Consider the following 25,981-nt stretch of genomic DNA (forward strand, 5'->3'; position numbering starts at 1 on the left):
CCCTATGCCAGTTAAACCAGTCCCATCTTAATGCATAAATTAAGCCCATTGCTTTTTCTGTCAGTCCTTGGTGTACCTGGGGAACAGCTCTTCCCGGCCGTAGCAAAGGTGTTGAGTTAGATCTGAGTTTGGATTCCAGCTCTTATCCCAGGTTGTGTGAGCTGGAGTAAGGGGCAACAGCTTATTGTTCTCATTGTTAAAAGCAAGTCCCCACCCACATTGTTGGATGGGTCCATGAGATAATGTCCATAAAGAATTTAACACAGTTACCAGCACACAGATAGGGTCAGAAGCTTGGAAGCTGCTCTTATTATTAATCAAAGACAGTAATTAGGGCTTCCTTTATTTGTAGTCCTCATATGTAAGGCAGACTAAAGAAAGCCAGTTTCTTTAACCCAGTGGTTTGCAACTCTTGACTGTACCTGACAACCACCTGGGGAGTTGTAAAAAGAATCCATGCCAGGGCCCCGCCCCAGACCAATTCATGGGCCCAGGCACTGGTTGTTCTTAAAAAGCTGCTGAATGATTCCACCACGCAGCCGGTCTTGGGAAGGCCTACTCTCATCTTTCCTTAGCAGACCTTATTATCACCCCTTCTATCACTAGCATCATTTTAAATTGTGCCTAGTAAGTTTTTTTTTAAATACATATATTAAAAAAACTGTATTTCAGCTTCAAAAAATAAAATGACAAAAGGCAGCTCAAAAACCATGGAAACATCACCTTAAAAAAAATCCTGTCCAGACACATTTATCCTATCCAATCCCGAAAAACAAACTCAAAACCTGATAAGTCTGATGATGGGCTGCTGTCATTATGGCTCCTTTGGCCCTTTCACCTCCCATCCTGAATCCTGCCTCTCAGAGCAGCGTGGCTGCTGATGCTTCATGGTGCTCTAACTAGCAGGAGGGCTCGTGTGACTCAGCCCCGTGCCCCTCGGGGGTTTCTGTAACGCCACCCTCCACCACCCCACCTCCCCACATCCCCCCATGTTTCCCCCTTTCTTTGGGCCATCGTTAGTTCCTACCTTGGAGGTCCAGAGTTTAGGTCCTGGAGGTGGAATAGAATGAACAGGGCTCAGCAGTCCTGGTCACGGTGACCAAGTAGGAGATAGAACTTTCTGGTATGCCGCTACCCTTTTAGGTCAGCCCCAGGACTCTGGGAAGAGAGGGTGCACGCCCATTCTGCTTCCAAGGACAGCTCTCTGGGTGGCACAAGTACAGGTGGCGAGGAGCCCCGAGCTGGCGCGGGGCCTCAGTCCCTTGGGTGGAGGCTGGAGGCCTCTAGTTGTCTGATGGTTTTCGTGGCTGCCAGAGCAGGAAGGGACTGGGGAGGCTGCGCTTGCAGATGGAGGCCCCGTGCCCTGTGGCTGAGCAGCTAGCCGGGCGGACGGTCAGCTAGCCCGGCTCCCTGGAGGAACCCACTTGTTGCCACGGCCGAAGGGGCAGGGTCCCGGCTGAGGACCCCGTCGTGGGAGTCGGCACCAGTTTCAGAGTTGGCACGAGTGCTTTTTTGCAACATGCCTAAGGAGCACTGGGCAGCTTGGGGTTTCCATGCTCGGTGCCAGTCCTGCTCAGCTGATAGGAGCTTGAAAGCATTTCTTCCCCCAGCACCCCAGCCCTCATGGTGCTTTCCTGGGTCATCCTTGTGTCCGTGGTTGCTTGAGGTCACTGGTGAGCAGTTTGTTTACGTTCTGCACATGGGCTAAGTGGTGGGAGGGTTGAGAATTGAGGTGAAGAGAAAGAAGTTGGTCAGGGTCATGGAAGCTGCACCAGGGAGGACCGAGGGCAGGGAGGCTGGTGGAGGAGAGAAGCCAGGGCCCAGTACCGGCCTCTTCCGCCAGGTTCAAGCCTGCAGCCAGTTGGGTGCTGGGAGCCTCCCAAAATGATGGAAGCAATAGAAGAAAGCAGTGATGACTCAGAGGGGAAGCGGAGCCTTTGATAAGTGAAGGTGGGGCCAGTGGTGATTTTGGGTTCCACCCCCTTGTTTCACTTGCAGAAGGAATGACCCAGCCCTTGGTCTGCTCTGGGTGCAGCAAGGAGAGGCATAAATCTAGGTCAGGCTCCTGTCAGAGAATTTTCTGAAATTCTGAGACCTTCCTTGGTGCTTTTCTAAGGCAGTGGTTCTTAAAGTTTGTCTCCAGTCCAGCAACATTGGTATCTCCTGGAAACGATAAGAGATGCAAATTTCCAGGCCCCTTCCTAGACCACGTGAAGGTGGGGTGGGGCGAAGGTGGGGTGGGGCCTGGAGGGGCAATCTGGGTTTTAACATGCCCTCCAGGTGCTTCTGATGTGCGCAGGTTTGGGAACCCCCTGTTCTAAGGTCTCTGCTGCAGTTCTGCCCGTGAAAAGCCCAGTAGCTGGTGGCTCTGCTTGTTGAGACTATTCTTTTTGGGACTCTTCTTGGCTGTTGACTCAGGAATGTCATGGAACCTATAAAGACTGGTGCATGTTTCTTGTTGTTGTTGTGCAGCAGAATCTTATCAGCTGTGATCAGAAGGAGGCAGACCGTCAGTTGTGCGGGACTTGAACTAGTTCAGGCCACAGGGGCTGTAAGTAGGATTCCTTTGTGCAATGAAGGCACCTCTGAAGGGCGGATCAGTTCTCCCAGAAGCTGTAGGGTGACCTTTGGGAGGAGGGGCTGGCAGACTGCTGAAGGGTCTGGGGCCCTCTCGCTCCCCCGCAGCTTGCCTGGGCCTAGCAGGCAGAGAAGCAGAACCGTGTTTGCCTGCAGAGAAGCAAAGAGATTAGAATCCATCTGGGTTTCCAAGCTGCCTCCCCTCCTGGCACTGTGATGAGTCAATTTATTTTAGAAGTACCCGAATCTGAGGACTGTGCTGATGTAATTTGACTGCCTGCCGGGCTGGCCAGCGGCGGAAGCCCTTGGCTGCCGGCTGAGTCGAGTGGCCAGCAGGAGACCTGGCCCCTGACCTGCCTGTACAGGAGATGGAATCTTCTGGACTCCCTGGACTTTGCCAAGTGTCCCCACCACGGTGCAGCTCCTGCGACTTGGTCACAGGCACAGCCAGACCGCCTGGCTCTTACCCAGCCCCGTCTGGTTAAGCTGAAATCTTTGCTAAGGTGGACAAGGCTGTAGAAGCACATGGCCTTAGCTCCAGGGGTGGGGTGGGGTGCCCAATCTGGCTGCTTGAATTGGAAATACAATTTCAGAAAGAACAAGAGTAACATTTTTTTGTTTTGAGATCACCTCAGATCAATATTAGTTAATAAAATAGCAAAACCTTATACATTGACTGTTGGAGAGCAAATGCTGTTTGTGTTGGCTCATTCCTGTGATTAACGAGCAACAACTTGGTGTTCATGTTTGAAAGCCTCTTCAGTAAGCCTTGGGACAGAGGGGTTTTTCTGTTTGTTTGTTTGTTTGTTGCCATGGGAAGATTTAAAGTAATGCTTACAATTTCTAGTCCTGTTGCTGTAGGAAATGTGGTTTTTTTTGCTTTTTTTTAGCCGCAGGGTTTTTCTATTTGTCGTTTGCCAAATAGCTTAATGAAATGGAAACATCCTCAGAGTCTTGAAACCTCGCAAATTTATTGATAATCAGTGTTTCAGTGAGTTCACACCTGAGCATGGTTAGACTGGGGGGTGTATGCCCTCAGTAACCCTGAATGAATGAATGAATGAATGATGACTCCGGTGGTCAGACGCCGTGCATACTCTGGAGATGAGAGGGCAGAAGACTCCTGACCAGTGGGTCTTCTTCAGTGGTCTGCTTCAAATTGTAATATTCAAATCTTAGGCTTGGGGTATCATCCCAACATTAAAACACAGGTTATTGAAGGCATGACGCTATGAACTCTGGGCTGCCCAACTCCACACCCGGGCCCCTTGGTCAGGAGCGGCAGGTGGAGAGTGAGCCGACCATTGTGGGAGAGGAAGAATGAAGGAGGCGAGGGAGGGAGGAGAGTGCAAAGGGAGGCCGTCTGAGCTAGAGGGCCAGCACGGGAGCCCCGGGAGGGGTGCCACGCACCGCCAGCCGCCGGGGGGCGGATTCTGCCCAAACGAGATGTTACCTTGCGCGGCCCTGTCCTTGATTACTGCTGGCCAGAGGCCAGAGCCAGTCCCCTGCTGACCCCAGAGGTCACGACAGGCACCTCACCTGCCACGCAGCCTTTCCATCCAGAGCTGTAGCACACCTGTGGGCTTTGCTGTTGGCTTTGTTTGCAGACCTGGACGAGTGCACAGACGCGGATGCCTGCGGAGAGGCGCGCTGCAAGAACCTGCCGGGCTCCTACTCGTGCCTTTGTGACAAGGGCTACAAGTACAATAACGGGAAGAAGGTCTGTCAAGGTACTGCCTCCACGCTGCCCCCTTCCCATCCTCCTTGTCATCCTCCGCCCCGCTCCCAGCCCCTTGGAAATACATATTGTCTGCACTTCCTAAGTAGGTACCAAATAGTGAGAACCATGGATCAAATAGTTCAGGACACCACTATGAAACAGAGATGGGTTGGAAAATGGGTTTGGAATGGGTGGCCATAAAGAATACCTATGAGTCATCTAAAACTTCTTTAAGAATAAAAAACTAATAATCAAAACAAGTCCTTTGAGGAAAGCCTTGTTATACTACGCCCACATAGTGGTGTCCCAGCCAAGGCCTCTCTTCCCACTGCCCCTCACCTACCTCTTGACACAGCTCAGCACTCTCCTCTGACCCACCATAGCTGCAGAGAAAGGCTGCAACAAGGACTTGACTTCTTTGACTGAGTCCGGCTCTCAGTCCTCTCTTTCATCCTGCTCTCTTAGAGCACAGGTCTAATGGAATCCTAATTTCCTCCTGCTGAGTTCCAGCCATACTCTGCAGGGGTTGTAGAGAGAGATGCAAGAGCCTGTCTTACCATTCTGCCTTTCGGGTCACTGAGGCAGGACGGCGGACCAAGCCTGGTGGCTGTCTAACCCCTGGCAGGGGAATCATCTCCTTCGCGAGGGTCCCTAGTAGCAAGAATGAGAAGACGGGACGGCCTTGGTTCACCCTCCATTGGTGCTTCTGAAGCTTTCCTTCTCTCCACCTAAAACCCTGACCCCTGGCCGTAAACTCTCCCAGTGATGTCTGTCAGTTGCATCAGTATCGTCCAACCCAAGTAGTGTATAAATGTGCTTTTCATACAAACTCAGTAGAGCAGGAGTGAGCTCAGCTCATTTTAAAGATTCTCTTTAGACTTCCCCAGTATTTTGCTTCCTTCAAAGAAAAAGAATGGGCCTAGAGCCTGGCAGAAGAGGGACAGAAATTGTGCTCACAGCCAACTGCAGGGCAGAGGGCTCGTGGGACTTTTGCTTCCTCAGTGAAACAGTTTAGACGTCCTTGCACAATGAGCCTACTGTGTGTGCAGTGAGAAGACAAGGTACACGCCGGGAGGGAGGAAGAGTGTGGTCTGGAGGCCTTGCTCTCCCTGTCCTGCCAGCACGCTGACCCTGCCTCCCCCTTGTGGCGTGCAGATGTGAACGAGTGTGAGGAGAACCTCTGCGAGCAGACCTGCGTCAACTCTCCCGGGAGCTACACCTGCCACTGCAACGGGCGCGGGGGCCTCAAGCTGTCCCGGGACATGAACACCTGTGAGGTAGCGCGAAGGGAAAGCCTCAGCTGGGGGTGGGCAAAGCTGGCGTTGCTGGGAGGGCGCTTTTAAAAAACAACAGATTCACGTCCGGGTTGGGTTACAGTGAAATTGGAAATCTGCTCGGATCCCAGTTACCGTGTTTTGTCTGCCCCCCTTTAATAACTGACAGCAGGTGTGCCTAGAGAAATGCTTTTGCACATACTTAGCTTTTGCTAAAAGGGTTTGGTGTTCTTTGGGGCCACATAGACTTGGGATCAGAAATGTTTCTGTTCCACTAAAAAAAATGTTTAGTCATATTTATAAAATCTCTATAGCAACTACCTTCTCAGCAACTGACCAGAGTGCTTGTGGACCCAAAGTGTGACACACACACACACGAATGCACATTTTCTACTGAATCTGTCACCCTAACTCAGGAAGCTGTCTGGGCCATCACTTTGTAACACATGTATGTCATTAGGTTCTGGAGGCCTAATGCCTCATCGGAGGGCATTACCAGCTAGCAATGCGACCAATTTTTCCAGTTCACTTGAGGCCCTGCTCTAGCTAATGAAATTTGACCGGGAACTTGATTATAGTCAAGATTTTCAAAAGTAAATAAGTGAAAGCTTGTTCCGGATGAGAAAGCCGCCCGCCCGTGGATGGCTTCACTGTGTTGCAGATACCGGGCAGCAACTGGAATCTGCCTGGGAGGGGCTGTCTGATGACAGTGGAGTCTCGCTTGTGCATGCATCCGTGCTCTTTGTCTCATTTATCTTACGGGGAGAGGAGAGAATGTGCTTTCCCTGGTGTCCTTTTGAGACTGCGTGTATTGCCTGAAGCCCTGTCTCTACCCGGTGGCCCCTCTGCCCCCACATCAGCCACCCCTTGGGGAACGTAGGGAAGCAGCTGATCCAAGGAACAGGCAGGTTAGCGGCTCCCAGCTTCAGGCACTGCCCCTGACCGATGGGATGGGGCTGGGAAGGCCTGTCCCTTGCCCTGGACCCAGGCTTTATCTGCCCCCTCAGGTGCCTTCCAGGGAGGCCAGCGCTAACCCTGGGTTCTGAGTTCTGCCTACTGACACTAGTTATAGAGCAGAGAACCTTCCAGAAACAGTGGAATAATATTTCCTATTAGATTTGTACTTTTTATTTCTGTACTGTTCTATATGTTTGGAATATTTCATAATTTATGAAAAAGCAAAAAGGGAAATTAGAGAAGCAGGGTGATGGAATATCAGACAGAAACTGATCAAACCTAGGGATGGCATGCAAATTGTACATAAAGCCAAAACCTTGTGCCAGGAAGCCCCCCTCTAGCATGTTAGATATGACAAAAGCTGTATGGGATTTCACTAACCCTGGGGCACTGGTTTCCGGAGCCTAATTTATATGTGCTTCGTGTGACCTTAGCTTCTGATACCCTGGGAAGTAGAAAGGATTAAACTCCTGGTTCAAGCGGTGGAAAGAGAGACCAGAAGAACTGCTGTTTTTTAACAGAATGATGTAGGCCCTGCCGTTAACAAGGGAGCCCTGTGGTTCAAGGAGAGACACTAAGGCAGAGGGCTTATTTCCTCCACACCTGATGCTTGTTACAGGACATTTTGCCATGTGTACCTTTTAATGTGGCCAAAAGCATGAAGTCTTTGTACCTGGGACGGATGTTCAGCGGGATCCCGGTGATCAGACTACGCTTCAAAAGGCTGCAGCCCACGAGGTGAGAAGGTGATTCATAGCAAAGTACAATAGTCCTGGTCCATCTCCCCGGTCTGGACCAAAACGGCCTGCAGTGGCAAGAGTGCAAATGCTAGGCCTCTGGGTAAACTTGGCACCGAAGGGTCCCAACTCTCAGCGCCTCACCTAGAAGCATCCCCTCCTGGGTGGGAAATCTGCTTTAGACACTTTGGGAAAGGATCATGGGGTTTGCCAGGGCAGGAGCCTGGCCTGTGCGTGGCCACTCGTGTTTCTATAGCTTGCTTTCCTGCTGCTTTTTCTAATGCCCGCTTTTAAGCTCTCAATAGGAAAAGAAGCCGTGAGCTGTTCTGACCTGTGCACAATTCTAATTTTTTTGTCGACAACCTCGTGGTCAGACTCGTGGCTGAGTTCGACTTTAGAACCTTTGATCCTGAAGGTGTCCTTTTCTTTGCCGGAGGCCATCAAGACAGCACCTGGATCGTCCTGGCCCTGCGGGCTGGCAGGTTGGAGCTGCAGCTCCGCTACGGCGGCGTTGGCCGCGTCACCAGCAGCGGGCCGGTCATCAACCACGGCACGTGGCAGACGGTGAGTGCGGGCGCCGGCCCTGCCCCTCGGGCCGAGTCTCCCCGGGCCGCCTGGCTGGAACTGAGGCCCCGGCAGTTACCAGGCGCTGTACGGGATGGGTCCCACCTTCGGGAAGCTTCCATTCTGTTCTGTGGGGCTCAGCCTGAATCTCAAAGGGCTCATCATCGTTTCATCAGATCATCTGAGCATGACTCCCTCAGACAAGGGGCCACGTCCTCCCTCCCCTTTCCTGGCAAGGTCTGGAGATATTTTTGATCCTCACAACCAGTGGGGCACTACTGGCATCTAGTGGGTAGAGGCAGGGATGTTGCTGCACAGCCTTCAATGCACAGGACCGCCCCAGTCAACAAGGAGCTATCCGGCCTAAAAGGGAAACAGTGCTGAGGCTGGGAAAGCCTGGACTAGAGGTGCCGGAGCTTCCTGACATCCCACCTGTCCCCAGGCCAGTATCTGACCACAGCTCCCATTTTCAGGGCAGAGTAGAGTCTGATGTGACCCCTAGGCACCCTGGCCAGTCCCTGGGCTCTGTTCATTTAGCCATGTGTCCATTCCTTCTCAGGTAGAAAAGCTATTAAAGACCTTTGGGAGTTCATACCCAGGCACACCTCTTTCTAGAGAACTTTCTTACTACTTAGAGTCAAAACCTTTTGGCCAACCTGAGGTGAGCACACAGGTGGCCTGATTAAACCTGTCCTAGATTTCTGTGTTAGGCCTTTCTTTACTGTTGGCTTTTTGGAACACAGTCTGACCTGTCCTGTATCCAAATCCATGGGATAAAGTGGTCTGCAGCATGACAGCCCCTCATGTTCAGTGCAGAGCCCCACCCTGATTACAAATGGGCCTTAAAAAGCAAACGCTTAAAAGAGAAATGGGAAAGCACTCTTTTTTTTCCCCCTTTATTAGAAAGGAAGATAAAATGGAAAAAATTCACCCTGGCCTCTGCGAATAAAAACATTGTAGACATTTGCTAATATTTCCATCTTGTCCAGTAATGTCTAGTTTCTTTCCTAACCTCTTAAAGTAACAAGGATCTCCAGAGTGGCAGGAGGGATGTTTTCAGCTTAGTGACAGATAAAAAAATAAAAATCTAGAACTAAGACGGTTTGGGCTTGAGGAGCTGGGCTCCCTGAAGATCGGAACTCAGGGCTGCCCAGCCTTGCAGGTTCACCCCTCTTGTCCTCCGTGTGGGGGTGTGGCCTCGAGATGAGATAGCTGCAGGGAAAATATGACCTAGTCAATCCGATACGGTTCTGCCCACTGGTGACTCACAACTGCCACCGCACCCTCAAGAAGGAAGCTCTTAGGGAGTGTGTGGCAAACCCAGGGGGATGTCTTCAGGGTAGGTCAATATATTATTTCTCTCCAGTTCTATTGTTTCCAACTTTTCCTTCTGCCCCCCAAACTACATACATAAACACACTCTCCTTAGAAACTTTTGATCCACACTCGCAGTAACTCAATTCAGACCCATGAACCTAAATTTTTTTTTTCCACTTTAGCCGAAAAGAAATTGATACTACTTGAAGGTCAGTGCCCACTATTTTTAAATGTTACTTTAGGATTAATTTATTTGTCCATTCAGCATTGGACTCTGCCAGGCACTGAATTAATTGCTAGGGATTCAGAAGTAGAAAGTGTCCTCCCTGCCGTGGTATGGTTTGCAGGGACAGGCTTGCCTGAAGCAGGACTGGGGGAGGTGGAGGCAGAGGACCGCCCCCTGCTGGCGGGCAGCTAGCGGCAGGCCTTCCGGAAGCTGGTGCCTGAGCTGGAGCTCGACGGTGACCAGGAATTAGGAAGCAAGAAAAGCAGCTAGAAAACGATTCACGGAGGAGTAGCATGAGCCAAGGAGAGCATGTGTTCAGGAAGTGGATGTCCAGAGACCTATAAGCCCCTCCCTGGGCTGGAGGGAGGGTCGGTTTGGCCAGTGGTGGGGAACGGATCAGAAGTAGGATGAGCTGGCACGAAGGCCCTTGCAGCGAGCCAAGGAGTATGGAAGGAAGGGAGGCAAGCCCTGCAGGCTTTGGAGAGCAGGGGGGGAGGCGGGGAAAGTCGTCCTTAGTCCTTGTGTCGCATTAAGTGTTATTCCGGCTCTAGTGTGGAGGGTGGATTTGACAGGCTGAGCCTGGCAGCAGGTCAGCTCGGCCCCGCCGGGGTAATGTCGAGTGGCATCTGCCCGAGCCGTGAGGGGCCTGGAGGCCGCTGGCCAGGCTGCTCTAGTAGCAGGGCAGGCCTGTCCCCAGAGGCCGAAGTGGAGGTGGAGGCAGTTTACAGGGTCTTTCTGGCCTGGCCCTGCTAACCGGGGTGACCCCACATGTCTCCCCTCCTGGGATCTGCTCAGCCTCAGGTTCCCGTGGCCAGGCCTGGTTGAAGCTCAGGAGCCATTTGGGTTTAGCAGAGGCTCCCAAGCCCTGTCCTCAATGGTGGGCAGCAGAGCGCGACCTCTCCAGACCGAAGCTGGTCAGAGCAGCCCGTGTCGGGGCACAGGCCAGAGCAGGCTGGGATCAGGCCGATGGTGCCAACAGGGCCCCGTAATTCAGCAGGCTTTTTTCCTCCTACCCCTTCTGCTGTTAAAACAGCTGTGGTCACTCACTGTTAGCAGAAGTGGTCTTTAAGGGAATGAACATTCGACTCAGCCAACGTTCGACTCTTGTGTTCTGTTCGACTCTTGTGTTCTGTTCGACTCTTGTGTTCTGTTCGACTCTTGTGTTCTGTTCGACTCTTGTGTTCTGTTCGACTCTTGTGTTCTGTTTCAAAGGCGACACTCGTCGGAGACTCAGAGGAGTGCCCTAATTCAGCCTCTACCCTCTCACCTTCGCCATCCCCCTGAGCGGGGAGGGCAAAACCACCAAGTTTGGAGTCCAGCTCTGCAGGGGCCTCCTCCCCCTCCCCCTTCCCCTCCCCAAAGAGCCCTGGGAGAGCAGAGGCAGTGAAAGCGCTGGGGTGTCTGTGGTCAGTGGGCTTGGTCCCCACCTGCCCAGGCTGTAGGACCGTGATGTTTCCTACCTGGGAGTGCATGTTAAAGGACGCAGCAATGCAAAAGGCTCACAGAGCACTGGACATGTTCTTGCTAAATGCTGTTGTCCAGCTGACAATCTCTCTGCTCATATCGCCAGCTCTAATGTTTTTTTGTGGTACCCTGGGGCTTTGGGGAGAGCCCAAAATTTGGAATCCAAGGACCTGAGCTAGAGTCCTGTTTTCTTGAGTGACTTTAGGCAGGTGGCATAACGTTTTCTGAGTTGTAGTTTTCTGTATAGAAGAGGAGCTTTAATAGTGTCCCTCATCGCTTAGAAGCTTTAAGTAAGATAGTGTCTATAAAAATTACTTTAGACCATAGAGTGTTGTGTGAATTTATCATTATTGCTACTGCGTTTTTATGCAATAGGGCCTGGTACATTTTTCTGCATACAGCAGTCACTCAGTAGGTGCTTACTGACAGTCTCATCTCTTGCCTGCACAGAGCATCTCTGTTTTGTGCCTTCCTTTAGCAAATTGCTCATCCCAGGCTGGTTGTCCCTTCACTTTGGAGGATGGAGTGAGCACACACTTAAACACACACACACGCTAAACCAAGTCAGAGGTAAGTAGGACAGTAATTCTGCTGTAAAAAAAAAATTACCACGCAGCTCCTTCCTAGGCCAGAAAATCAGGCTTTATGGATTACAGATCATTTGGACCACATGGCTCAATGCAATCCAGGTCAAGTTCCAGGCTCAGGCCCCAATAAAAAGAAAAGGCATCAAGTCAGGGGGTGGCTGGGCCTGTGCGAGGCAGGCTGGGGTCAGGACGGGGAAAGGCATCTGACGCACAGCAAGGATGGGGACCTTCCAGACCCTCTGAGGGCACAGAGAGGGGATCAGAGAGACCCTTGCTGTGCCCTTCCACCTCCCCTCTTCGTGGAGTCCTCAAAGCATCCATTCTGAGAATACGGTTTCTGAAAAAGGAGACTCGATGCCCAGCAACCTCTTTCCAACAGAAAGAGCCTCGCCCTCCCAGAAGCGCCAGCAGGCCCACCCCCTCTGCCCAGCTGTGGAGGTGACGCAGCTCCAGCGCACTGACTGCAGAGCGCAGGCGGGTGGGGATCCGCAGCCCTGCTGTGGGCCGGAGACCAGCCAGCCCTTCCCGGAGGTGGGCCTGGGAGCGCTGGTGTGTGCGTGAGGTCACACGGGGCTGCCTTGGCAACCCAGGACTGAGCATTGCGTTGCAAGTATGTTTTTACACTGTGAGTTTTCTGCACATAGTCTGGGGAAATGTGCATTTTGGGTGTCAGCTGGTTCGGGGAGGGGTTGGTTTTCTTGTTCCCTCTACTGAGGACCATCTATTTGAAAAGTTCTTGGCTAGATGCAGTGGGATATACAAAACGAGACATTCTCCCAATCTTGGCGGTGTGGGCGAGGGTCTGCAGGGAGACCAGCCTTCAGTCTCTCTCAGAGTCTTGATCAACACGTCTCATACTCCTCTAATGAGACCCAGGTGGGAGTAGAATGCATTTTGGAGTGAGCCAGCTATTTATGGGATTCCTGGTTCTGTCGCTGGATACCAGTGGAATCATGAACAAGTCATCGGACCTCCCTTGAGTCAGTTTCTTTACTTGTCCAGTGGGGGCCTGACACCTCCAAAGGACAGCCGTGGGCAGTGAGATGTGTCTTCTGTGCCTAGTCCAGTACCCCCTACCTAGACAAGGAAGTTTGGGGCAAACCCACATGAACCATGATCTCTTTCCTGGCATCATAAACAGCAGTGCCTACCCTCCATGAGAGGTAGGAGGATATACTGATCTTTCAGAAGATCAGTGCAAATCATGAAACTATTCTGAGCAGAATTATTTTACAAGGCTCTCCAGGGAGAGCACTTCAGCAGTCGAGCTGGTTTCTTTAGCTGCAAAATAACAAGGGTAGACCGGGCAAGGAGGGCTACTATGTTATATGAGATGTTGTCGTTTTCTCTTCCTCACCCATGGCAGATATTGCTAAGTGATCATGCCACTTTACTCCCTGCTGAGCAGCAAATTGAAACCTATTTGCCATCCCCAGACGAGGATTCGTCTGCCAGAACTCACCTCTCTAGGGCCCTGGTGCAGAAATGAGTCGATTCAAGGCTGGTTGCCATAGGTGCTTTCCCAGAGTTACCTGCAAGTGCCTAGAGAGCACAGAGTGGGGGAAGAGTCATCCTTCTGGGAGGAAATCAGGGATGACATCATAGTGGAAAAACATTTGGAGGGCACGAATCCAGCAAGTAGACACAGGGAATGGAGATGTGATGTTGGCCCATCATTCAAAAATGGAGGAAAAGAATTTACAGCGTAGGTGTGTGGGGAGAGAGGGAGAAAGGTAAGTTAGGTCCAGCTGTGAAGGTCTCAGAGGAACCCTGAATGTAGCAGAAGAGCTGGCTTGTGGTTTGGTTTGGAGTTCATAAAAAAAGTGGTGGGGTTGCCAACCCTCTTGAGGATTACAGCCAGGCTTTGAGTCATCTACGCAGCCATAAAAAAAATTTAAAAAGAAACCTCAAACCCTAAAATTGGATTATAGTGATCCCAGATGCTAATGCCCTCAGACATCGTGCAGAAGCAAATGAAAATAGTCTATGAAGGAAGAAAACATAATTCTAGACCTGAAGTTATTTCCTGTGGAAATAAAATCTTTCCAATCCAGTGCTTAATGCACTATCAAAGAGGCACACAGACGACTACATGAAGGAGAATCAGCAGGAAAAAAATTAATGATAGAAACAAAGTCCGAGATTCCAGGTATTAGAATTATTGGACACAGATGAGAAAACAATTCTATTTTCTGTATTCAAAGAGAAAAAGCCTAAGACTGAAGATTTTGGCAATAAGCTTTTTAATTTTCAACATAAAAAGTAAAAAACAAAAACAAAAACCCAAAAGAAAAACCAAGACAGATGTAAAAAAGAACCACCCAGCAATTCTAGAACTGAAAAATATGAAATTGAAATTAAAAGCACAAGAAACAAGTATAACAGCAGAACATACTATTAGTACTCTGGAGGATACCATCTACAATGAAGTATGGGTAGAAAATACAGAAAAGCAGTTAAGAGACAGTGAAACAATGAAAAGAGGCAATATAAGTTGACTAAGACCCCTAGAAAGAGAGGAGAGAATGAGACTGAATATTTGGAGAGAGAATGGTTGGAAATATTCCACATTTATGAAAGATAAAAATTATAGATTCAAGAAGCAAAAAAAAAAAATTCATGATGGATAAATTTTTAAAGTCTACATCTAGATACCTTATAACCAAACTGCAGAAAACTAAAGACAGTCAATCACTAAAACCAGTGATTACAAGGCTCAATAGACTAGTTGTGATGGTTGCACAACTTTGTATACTAAAAACCATTAAATTGGCTTTTTAAAACTTGAAGAAAAAAAAAAGAAATAAAAATAAAAATGCAGACTCATTAGATCATCCCAGCCCTCACCGGCTTTCTTCAGGTTTGCAGGAGGACACAGGTCAGCCAGCAGAAAAGCATTGGGTGTGTCGGGAAGTTTTCAGAGAAATCCAGGAGCAGTTCTCCAAACTCCCAAATGACAGTCTGGTATAGGGGAACAAGATCACATGGATGGATAAAGACTTTACTCACATATACTCAGGAAATAGTCCTCAAGAATGAAGGAAAAATGGAGACCTTGTCATAAAAACAAAAACCAAGAGCACGCACCATCATTGGACGTGTTCAAAGGGTCATCTTCAAGGGGAAGAAAAGTAATCCTAGATGAATGTAGAAAAAAGTAAAGAGAATGAAAGTCATAGGTATGTGGGTTAATTTAAAGAACATTAATAGTAGCATCTTGAAGACTTAAAAGGAAAAAGTATCTTGAATTTAAAATATTTAACAGTTGTCTATATGTTAGGAAGAGGTTAAATTGAATTAATGTTTTAAGGTCCTTGCATTGTGTAAGATGAGGGTTAAAGATGACCATTAACATTAGACATTGATAAATCAAAGGTGCACATTTTAATTTCTAGGGTAACCACTGAAAGAAAACTTCCAAACTTACAGAATCCATCCAAAAGAAGGCAAGGAAAGAGGGAAAAAGGAACACAAAACAGGTGGGACAAATAGAAAACAGACTAGAGAAGGTAGATTTGAACGCAGATTCCTCCAGCAAATAGTGAAAATGCTATTCAGGAATGTTAGAAAGGAAGAAATCCATTTGACCAGTAAATAAATGAATAGTTGCTCAGCTACATTAGTAATAGAAAAATGTAAATTAAAACTAGGAGAGAGACCCCAACAAGCCCCTGAGAATGGCTGGCATTAGAAAGCCTCACCAATACCAAATGCTGGTGAGGATGTGGTACTAGAGGAACTCTTGGTGCTGCCAGTTGGAGCCTGAATGAGTACAATTGCTTTGGAAACACAGATTGGCCTTACCTAGGAAGGTTGAAGAATAAACATGGCCCATGAACAAGCAGTTCTTTAACTCGTCATATACTGTGAAGAGCTAAGCACTCATGCACATCAGGATACATATATAAAAATATTGGTAGCAACATTACTGGCAATAGAACCAAACTGAAAAGCCCAAAATACTTAACCAACAGCAGCATGGATAAATTATGAAATAGTCATAATAGGCTCCTATAAAGCAATAAAAATAACTCTGTGCAACAACACAGATGACTCTTAAAAACACGACATTGACCAAAGGAATGCATGCAAAGGATTTCACTTAGGTTCAGAGCTAAGCAAAACTACACCGGGTTATTTAGGGATTTATATTGAGGTGGTAAAAAAATAGGAAGAAAGGCAAGGGGTATGTGGTCACTTTTAGCGGAGTGGGAGTTGTGACCGAGAGAGGGCACCCTCTCTTTCTGGGGGTGTTCTATTTGTTAACCTGGTAGTGGTACCCACGAGTATTGGCTTGGTGATGGCTCATAAGCCATATATGTGTGTGTTAGGAATTTTCAACCTGGGTGTTATACTTTGCAATTTTGAAGAAGAAAAAAAGGATTTGAGCCTGACTTGAGTGTGCTGAAGGGTTCATTGTGGCTTATGGCTCACCGTTTAGTTCAGTTTGGGGAGTGCCCCCAATTAGACAGGCATGCTGCCCAGTGATGGCCGTTCCCCTTGGTCCAGGGTCCTACTGACTTGAACCTCCTTGTTCAGTGGCAGAAGAAACTGGAAAAGAGAGAGAATGACCGAACACCGATCTTGTGTTCACGTTACTGAAGATGTTTGACACCTTGTCTTACGTGTTTGAGGAGCCTCAGCAGGCGTGTGAGCCTGGAGTGGGCCCTCAGTGGCTCTCAGTGGCCTTGAGCATGTGCTTTCCCCCTTCAGCAGGTGCACACCCGCCTCCCTTCCCAATGGAAGATCCTTTCTTATGGCATTGGTTGTTTTCAGATTTCCATTGAGGAGATGGAGCAAAACCTAGTGATCAAAGTCAACAAGGATGCTGTTATGAAGATAGCCGTTGCCGGGGATCTGTTTCAGCTGGAGAGAGGACTGTATCATTTGAACATTACAGTAGGAGGCATCCCCTTCAAAGAAGAAGGCCTTGTTCAGCCTGTAAGTACTGACATTCTACCCCAGCCGAGGGCACAGAGCTCCGGACGCTTGAGAACTGGGATGGGGGTAAGGATGAGCTTCAGCCTGAGATTGGCGCATGGTGAGCGTCAACCAAGTTTAGCAAAGGACCTAGAGGAAGGCAAAGGCCACCTCGAACTTAAACCATAAGGTACAGGTCTATTTTTTATTACATGAGGTGGCTCTTGCCACCTCTTCTTAGGAGACTCAATTAAGTGTTCAGTTGAATTGATAATAAAAATGTCTGTTTTACATAGGAGGTGAGTTAGAGGTTTTGACTCTGATTTAGTTAAGGGATGAAATTGTCATGTGGGGCTGTTGGTGTTGAGATCCAGAGAGATGGGGGAAAAAAATGTCTGTTTAGCAGTGGGGATTCAACATAATCAGCTTATTCTTAAAATAAAAAGAAAAATTAACTTTTTTAGGCCATTTCTAAAAACAAGGGATATTAACCTTGTAGGACTTTTCATGGGGGGCTCGGGGGACAAAAAACTTTCATGGAAAAATTAGCATTGGTCACTTTTCAGAGTCCTGCCTTTTCTCACCCCTTCCTTATATCGTATACCTTTGCACCCTTCATTTATATTTTCCCGTCTCCCCAGCATGCCGAATCCTTGGCATTGAGATTTTAATTTCCACACCAAATATAAGAAATCGACGTTGCAAGCATCTTTAGGTACCAAATGGTGGGCTTTCTTAGTACTCCCTTCAGAGAGTGTGTGGAGGAATGGCCTGCATACTTTGTTCCCTAGGGGAAGACCCACCATTTCAGGGTTTCAGTCCATTTCTGCCTGTTCTCACCCCTCAAGCCTTACTTTAGAGATAAAGGCCGAGGTAACCTGAATTACTCAAAACCATAGAGCAAGTGTATGGCAGAGCCGGAGTCAGCATACATGGCCCCTGCCTCACAGTTTACATTTCCCATATGTGCATTAAAATAACTTTTTAGGTTCCAGGTAGGCAATACCATGCACAACTATTGGTTAAGTGTCAGCCCTTCCACAGCCTTTCAGGGAAGTGGTCAGGGCTTTTCATCTCTGTTTTATGAATAGGGGAAGGAAATGCAGACAAAGAAGGTGGGCTTTGCTTAATGGGATGCATTTTAGCCTTAACATACATGGAAATAGGATTCGCTGTGTGTGCTTTACTCAGCATCCAAAAGTATTATGCAGTGAATCCTCTTGTAAAGAGCCCTTTTGTGGAATAGAAAACCACCACAGGATTTCCCCATTTTTGCTAAAGTAGATTCCCACTGGTCTGGTTTGTGCTGAGGCACCCAGTTCCTGATATGATTGAGTCTCTTGTCCTGTGGCCTATTGTCATGGTATCTGGGCACGCACATGACAGAAAGCCATCAGGATTTCTCTGTCTTCCCAGATAAACCCTCGCCTGGATGGTTGTATGAGGAGTTGGAACTGGTTGAATGGTGAAGACACCATCATCCAAGAAACAGTAAAAGTGAACACTAAAATGCAGTGCTTCTCCGTGACAGAAAAAGGGTCCTTCTACCCTGGGAATGGATTTGCTTTCTTCAGCCTCAATTATTGTAAGTCTTGGCTATTGGTGTCAAGATGGCTCTGGTTGTACTTTCAGCCAATTATAAATTAAAATGACAGAAAAAAAACAAACAAGAAATACAACTCCACACCTCCGAGACAGTGTCAGGGCTAAGTTGGTATGCCCACAACAGGCTTTGGGGGTCGATTACAGCAGGGATGGGGCAGAAGCTCCACCTTTCAAGATGGCGGCTCATGGGCTCATTCAGTTTCAAGTCAGTCAGTGAACACAGCCAGCCGCTGAGAGAAGACAGCCTGCCATGCTGGTGGCTGTGATGGCCTGTCGATAGGCTGGGTAGGGTGAGGCGGCTTTAGGAAAGCTCTTTACGGAAAGTTCTGACACAAGATAAGCCTAGGACTTGGCTGTGTGAGTTGAGAAGTTCTTAAAGATGTGTTTGATATTGCAATCACCAGTGATTCAATGAGGAATGAAAAGGAGGCATCTTAAGAATGGCAGCGTGGCTGCCGAAAGGACTCCAATAAACTCGGGTTTAGAAAGAGAGAAAAGAACAAGCGAAGAAAAGAGGGGCATCTTCCCAAGGATGTGCATAAGCAGGTGGCACAGTCCTGTCATAATGTCTGGAAGACTTAAGTTCTCAAAGAATTGAGGTTTATCAAAATAAAATGTTCAAAGCAATCAGAGTGTTTTTCCTTTATACCTGGAAAAAGAAAAGAACAAGAAAGGAAGAGGGCTTTTTGAAGTTGGTGGTGTAATACTAACATGTAGCAGGAAGGAGGTGGGAGATGGGGCGGTTTTAGAAAGGCAAGTGTGGGATGCGAAGATGGATTTTGAACACAGAGTTTGAGATGCCTATTGGACCTCAGGTGGGGATGTTCAGGGATTGAGCCCAAGGTAGGGCTGGGAATCAGCATCCATCTCTCAGATGGGTGCTAAAGCCAAAAGCTTGGATAAGTACACCTAGGGAATGGGGTCAAGATAGAGAGGAAGCCAGAGGATCCGGCCCAGAGGTGCTCCTGCCTTTCATAAAGCAGAGCTCTTAATTTAATAAAACAAAGCATTAACAAAAAACAGAACTGTTTTCTTTTATTGTCAAATTGGCGAACATTTCCAGCAAAGACAAATCATCCCAATATGCTGATAAAATGAGCAAGCCACTTAAACATAAAATTTACATGAAATAAATGAACCTCCCTAATCATGGTAAGTTATCAGTTGTCCAAGGATAGCAACAAATGCTATAATGAGAAATAGTGGTATAAATAGTTCAAATTAGTGGTCAGTGAATGGTTAAACAGTTGCTATTGTTTAACTTTGGACATACACGATTTCCACTGATGTTTTCCTTTGCTAAGTTTTAAAATTAACTTTTACTTCTTGCACATAACACTAGCTAGAGCCCTTCGATCACTCTGCCTGGGTTCTTGTGTATTTGTGGCTTTTGACTTTGAGAATTGTAGGAAAGCCATGTATCCTGTCCCAGGAAAATATACATGGCACAAAATTTTGCAAAATGTTTCAATAGACTCACAAGTCCTCTGGAGCCCATCCATGGACCCCAAGTTCAGAACCCTTGTGTGTCCCGAGAGCTGTCACGGAAGCCTCCTTGCCTGTTGTGCCATCTTCTTCATTCCTTGGGCTTTCTGTTTAACATTTTGGTCCAGGTGGATTCTGATGTCTCTCTTTAATCCCCCCCTTACCATATCCCATCTCCTACCCAATCTCCTGGGTCTTGCTGCAATGGCCTCCTCTCCAGGCGCCATTTTTACAGCTTTGCCCTTCCCCTCCTTACATTTCCACCCCACGTGGGTCCTGATGCAGAGCCCCCAGCCCCTCTCTGTTCCTAAACTCCAAGCCTCTTTTAAACAGCCAGAATCTTCCTTATGCCCTGCTCATCGGCCCAGAAGGGCAGGCAGCACTCATTTCTTTAGACCTGCACCCTTGCCTCACATTGCCTTGAGCATTCAGTGTTTAACTCCCAAGTTTAAGGAAGATCCAGTCCAGTTTATGCTTTTCTGACATAAACAAGACCAAGTCCTCTTAAGACCTCTTATTACCATTTTTATCCTTTATGTCTCCGTTTTAATTGTCGAAAGCATTGCCACATCATTAAAGACATTTTTAGGAAAATGATCATTCATTCCTAATTCCATCACCTAACCCAATAAATATGTTATTCCAATTCCCTTAGTCCTTATTTTTATACATACAAGTATAGACCATCATTATAATCAGGTTTAATATAAAATCATGCAATATAAAATGTTTAACTCATTTTCACTTAATATTCTCTCCCCACCCAAGATGGACACCCTTGTCTGTCTGCTCGTTGTTTTTGCTCGTTGCTTGTTTGTTTTTTCTTTAGGAGGCATGGGGAACTGAACCCAGGATCTCTGTGTGGGAGGCAGGATCTCAACTACTTGAGCCACATCCACTCCCTGCCCATTTTTTTGTTTTTGCTCATTGTCTGCTTGTTTTGCTCATTATCTTGTTCATTGTTTTTGCTCATTGTCTGCTTGTGGGGTTTTGTTGTGACCTGGGACCTCATGTAGGAGGCGGGCGTTCAACTGCTTGAGCCACATCCTCCCCCTTCACTCAATATTCTAACATTTTTTCAAGTTGCAAAAGACATAACTGATGTAATTTCTAATGACTGTAATGCTTTCATTAACTCTCTATATATCATGGTCTACTTAACATTTTGCCTTATGGTTTTTACCTATAAGTTCTCTGAAAGCAAAGGTCACATGGTATTCATAACTCAATACGTTTTTTTAAAAAACCTTGTATTTTATTATTAATGTCACTTTTCTAGTACAGAAACGATTCCTTAGGAAATGATTATCCATGCAGTACTCTTTTCTATGCAGCAATTCAAAATGAGACTAAGATGGCATCTCGTGGTAGATTTTCTCCACTTTGCACTTGAGAAAACTTCCCAAGGAAGGTTGAGATATCTGCAAAAGTTTGGCTCAGTCTTCTTCCTCTAACTCTGGTACCTTAAAAAACACTTCCTGACAATTAGCAAATCTGCCTAACTGCCCTGTGAGATGTGAAACTTACACATTGAAGAATGCTGTTATCTCTTCCTTCACAAAGAAAAAAAACTTTGGTAAAGGGAAAAAAATGCTGGTTTTTTTTTTGCTTGGTGATGTTTTCAATTCTTCATGCATTTAGTTCCAAAAGCAGTTACTGGGAACTGACATATTAAACGCCATTTAGGATGGGAACACAGGGACAATTTGAGGAACTCATAGTCAGTGGGAAAAATAGTCAGAAACATACATTAATCTTGACCCTGTTGTAGAGGGACATTTGAAACTTGAATCTCTGGGAACATTGAGTCATTGTCGTTTTGCCTCAACACAACTCCTTCATTGGTATTTTACAGTTCTTAGATACATAAAATGCCCAGACTAAAAGTAACTCCACAGAGGCATTAGAATAGTAAAAAAAATTGAAACTCAAAATATAAAATTGTGTATGGTCTGTGGAATAATGCTACTTCCACTGGCATTGTATTTTAAACTCTTTAGAATACTTTCCGACTTGTAAAACTGCCTGGAAGTCCTAGGTCCTCTGTAGTGGTCCAGAAGAAAAATGGGATCGTAGATTGTGAATTGACGGCTGTGAATCTCACAAGTTTTGTGGGACAGAGTTTGCCCTTGAATTCCCTGTAGTGAGAGGAAGTCAGAGAGACCGAGAGGCCGGAATGTCCCCAAGTAGACAGAGCTGGGGGAATGAGCCATCCCGGGCCGGGGACTCCCCCAGGGCCTTCTGCTTGGACAGCCAGAATCAGAATCAAATGCTTGAGCTTTGCCGTTCCCAGCCCAGGGCTGCGTGCGGAAACTGCAGCCTCTCAGCTGGAAAGGGCATTGCTGTTGGCTGCTTGCTTTCCCAGCCCTGCCTCGTAGAAGGCGTTAAGAGCATCTTCACTGTCCTTTCGAGGCAGTGGGGCCCGCCGTTCCCCATTTGCACCTTCTCATGGTGTGCTGCTTCCTTTGCAGTGCGAGCGTCTCCGGACGTTGAGACTGAAATCACCTGGGAAATAGAGATCATGGCTCGGATCCGCCCCGCCGCGGACACCGGGGTGCTGCTGGCACTGGTGGGGGAGGACCACGCCGTTTCCCTCTCGGTGGCCCTGGTCGACTACCACTCCACAAAGAAGCTCAAAAAACAGGTACTGGCTGCCTGCTCCTTCCACCGAGGACTGAGTTATTGAAATGCCTAGGTCTGAGCAAACCAAGCTGTGGCTTTTTCACGCAAGGGTTGCAAGCTCCAAAATGCTTTTCCTTTGAGTCAAGTTACCGAATCTTTCCCCTGCCTCTGGGAATTTAATCCCAACCTACAAAATCTGACCAGAGGTTGAATCAGCCAAGTTTGGCACAGGGTGCCCTCCTGGCTTTGTGGTATTGTTGACATGAGATGAACTTGACACCGTTGCAAGTCAAAACCATGGCTGGCTGAGCTGTCAGCTAGCACCCGGTCAGGGGTCTGAAGCCAGCAGCCTGTGAGCTAACGTTGACCCTGGGATGGTGGGATATTTTTGCAGCCTGTATGGTGTTGGCCAGCACAGTGGTTTGGAACTATTTGAATTAATTGGTAATATTTAAAAGTCAGATGGTTTCACAAATAAATACGGATTTCTAGTTTCTCTGCTAACACAGGGCCATGCGTGCCCTCTAAGAGCAAGATTCCTTCATGGGGACACCAAGCAGAGCTGGGTGCAGCTGCCCCCTTTAGACAGAGGATTCCTTTTCCACTGTATCACAGTCTCCACCACTCCCTCTTGGCTCCCTGATACTAAATTAATTGCTACTTACCATTGTACTCACTCTTTTTCATATAGAAGAATTAGAGGAGATATAAGTAGGTTTTATGCTCCTGCTTCTGTTAAAAGGGGAATCCGTGGGTTATCCTGGAGGAGTACATGCTTGCCAAGTCTGCCTGACCCATTGACACCCCCTCTCTGCCCTCACAGGCCACTGAGGTCTTCTTGTTACCTGGACCAGAGAGTAATGGGTCTGGTTCACACACACATTCCCTACTCACCGAAGAGGTAAAGGACCCACACGCTGGCTAGGACTGTTTTACAAACTCAAAGGCCCAGCATTTGAAATAAAGAAGTAACGATTCTTAAATAGGAATGGCTGACAATGTCCCCATGGGTGGAGAGGGTGAAGGAGAAGAGGGGTGAGCCTGCATGTGTTTATCCGAGAGATGTATTTCTGCCCAGTGTAAACCACCATTAGAGGACAGCTGTGGACCGGAGCTGTTTCCTTGGATGTTTGTATTTTGTTGCCAGCCAAACTGCCACTGCTACTTTGTTCCAGCAGCTTCTTGTGGCAGCGTTCATATGAAAAAGAGGCAGTGCCCTGTATTCTGTCATGGAAACATGAACAGCTTCTAATGAATTTCAGCTCAGATGCATGCCATTTTCAGATGGCTAGAAAGTATGATTTTGACTACCCTTGACACCTGGCCCTAAGATGATATTCCTTTATTTGCTCATTCAGTAGAGACCATGGGGGCCTTCAGTGTGACCTCATGTTACATGTGTAGAAACTGAGTCCCAAAGAAGTGAAGAGACAGTCATCCAGCTACAGAACTGAGACTCAAACCCAGGACTCCTGGGTCCTAGTCATGCCACAAAGAGCTGCAGGAGACAGTCCTACCAAATAAGTGTCCTTACTTGTAAGAAATTGGGAAGCCACTTAGGACAAGAACTTTTAACCCCGGGAGTAACTTTCTCTAGCTGCAGCTGGCAGTGATTTGCCTGGAGGCATGCTGTGTCAAGGTGTGGCTTCAAGGTGGCCCTCGGGCTCTTCCTCGAGCCCCTGGGTGCTCATATTTGCTTCCTCCCCCTCCAGCTGGTCGTTCTGGCGGTTGAGGACGTTGCCCTGTCCCTGATGGAAATCAAGGTCTGCGACGGTCAGGAGCATGTTGTGAAAGTCTCCATGAAGGAGGGGGTGGCAGCCCTGGTGGTGGATGGCACCAAGGGACAGAGCGAAGTGAGCCCGGCCCAGCTGCAGGAGCAGCTGGGCATCCTGAAGAGGCACCTGCATAACTCCGTGCACACCTTCGTGGGGGGACTGCCAGGTAAGGGCTCTGAGCAGGCCGCCTGCTCTGGAGGTGGGTGGCGTCAACCATGGCAGCTCCCTGCCCCAGTGAGTCTAACCATTGCCAGCTTATTTGCCCCCAAATCAAATTTGGACAAAGGTTGGCTGTTTCTAATAGTAACTATTGAATGGACTTTGTTTTTTAAGAGGAAGAGAGGGTTCAGGTATAGTCTGTTAACTGACCAGCATGATGCCTTGAGGTTTATAAGCAGGGGGCTCAGTTGAGGCCGAGAAAATAATTACTGGGGATGAGACTTGGCTTTGGCCAAGTCCTCACCTTTCCTTACAACCTAAAGAAGCATCCATCTGGAAGTGTCCATCAGATGTCCTGAGTGCACCAAGACACAGTAGAGAAGGCAGTATTCACAGAGGCAGAGCAGACCCCAGGTGATACGAGTGAGTTGTCGGGGGACCTGGCCTCCCCCTTCCTGAATTCCTGCAGGTTGTCCCTGCTGCTGTAAGCAAAACGAAATAACCACCAGCCTCTCTCACATCTACCAGAGGTGGCAGAAAGGACCAGGACACTGCTGGCTCCAATAGAGCCTAGGGATGGGCCTCTTATCTTAATTAAGTTCAGAATGTTCTTGCTCCTGGCCATGAGCCCTGTGATCAGGGTGAAGTGGGAAAGAGGCAGATCAGCGCCAGGTGCTTATGTAAGTCCTGGTCTCCTCCCACTGGTCAGCACAGGTTTTTACTTGTGACAAGTAGCAGATGACTTAGGGATTTCTGGCTTGGCCACCAGACACCAGCTCCATTTAGTTGGAATAAATAAAGCTTTGAAGAGTGAGCTGGGAAGCCCTGCAGTGCGGAATCAATCATGTTGGGCCAATAATAAGAGTTATTTCATGGATTTGACTATCTGCGCGTACTTCCTGGGAAAAACAAAGAGGTGGCTTGCCAGAAATTGGGCTGGCAAATGTTGAATGCTTGCCTGCCAAGGTGCTTAGCCGAGCTGGGCATACTGATGTTCTAGATGGAAAGGAAGTAAATGCCACTTGAAGAGGAAAGCCAGAAATTGAGAAGGAACCAAGAGGCTGGCCAGTGAGGGATACAGGGGAATGGACATAAAGACGGGGGGTGGGCAAGAGAGCAGCGCCGCACACTGCAAACAAGCAGAGGGGCTCGAGGGCTGCATCCCTGCTAAAGATGGTGTTTTGTTCTTCCCGCATTGCCCCAGATGTTCCCATGACCTCAGCACCAGTCACGGCCTTCTACCACGGCTGCATGACCCTGGAGGTCAACAAGAAGACGCTGGATCTCGACGAGGCCTTGTACAAGCACAGTGACATCACGTCCCACTCGTGCCCTCCCGTCGAGCACACCGCTCTGTAGATTCCGCCGCTCCAGGGCACACACAGCCTGTAAGAAAGAAACTCTTCAGGCTTCTAAGTCCAAAAAAAAAGAAAAAAAAGGAAGGTATAAATTATTCCAACTCCCCTGTGCTGCGTGTATAGTTCCTCTAATAACGCTGAGGAGGGTAGGAGCTGCTGGCCATCGCAAGCCGAGTTTATCATTGAGATCCTTCTTGGCCGTGTAATATATTTGTAAATAGTTGAGAAGACTAATATTAATGCTCGGAAGCCACACACTCAAACTCCCAAAGTGTCCTGAAGTTGAGGGCCGAGTCTGGACTAAGGAGCCAGGGCTTGGTTACATGTCAAAGCAGACTTGAAGAAAAAAATCTCTATTATTTTTCTTACCAAATGCTTCTTTCTGATTTAAGGACGATGGAAAAATAAAATATTTACAGAAAACTTTTAAACGCTGTGTTAGCCTTTGGTGTCCTCCTGACTTTTTTTTTTTTGGCACTTAGCAGCTTGGGGGTGAAAGGACATTGAAGGCAGAATTGACGCACGTTTTGTAGCTGAAGGAGTTCTTTGTGCCTCCGTTTGTAACCGCTCTGAAAAGCATCTGCCGTTTTTCTGCCCACTTCCCAGAGTGACGCCCTAGTGCCGAGCATTGGAT

The 25,981-nt window shown here is 47.8% G+C and overlaps 1 protein-coding gene across 1 annotated transcript in view; it reads left to right on the forward strand.

Annotated features, from left to right (window-relative positions):
- The window catches only part of GAS6 (growth arrest specific 6), a 60,562-nt gene extending 34,784 nt beyond the window's left edge, over positions 1-25,778 (forward strand). Inside the window, exons 7-15 of the mRNA XM_004451974.5 lie at positions 4,185-4,307; positions 5,453-5,574; positions 7,148-7,266; positions 7,640-7,829; positions 16,200-16,364; positions 17,760-17,928; positions 21,905-22,077; positions 23,768-23,996; positions 25,194-25,778. Coding sequence (XP_004452031.2) covers positions 4,185-4,307; positions 5,453-5,574; positions 7,148-7,266; positions 7,640-7,829; positions 16,200-16,364; positions 17,760-17,928; positions 21,905-22,077; positions 23,768-23,996; positions 25,194-25,348 — 1,445 coding nt within the window. The 3' untranslated portion in view covers positions 25,349-25,778. The remainder of the gene's footprint in view (positions 1-4,184; positions 4,308-5,452; positions 5,575-7,147; positions 7,267-7,639; positions 7,830-16,199; positions 16,365-17,759; positions 17,929-21,904; positions 22,078-23,767; positions 23,997-25,193) is intronic.
- The last annotated feature ends 203 nt before the right edge of the window (positions 25,779-25,981 follow it).

The sequence above is a fragment of the Dasypus novemcinctus genome, chromosome 17 (assembly GCF_030445035.2).
Source record: "Dasypus novemcinctus isolate mDasNov1 chromosome 17, mDasNov1.1.hap2, whole genome shotgun sequence".
NCBI lineage: Eukaryota > Metazoa > Chordata > Mammalia > Cingulata > Dasypodidae > Dasypus > Dasypus novemcinctus.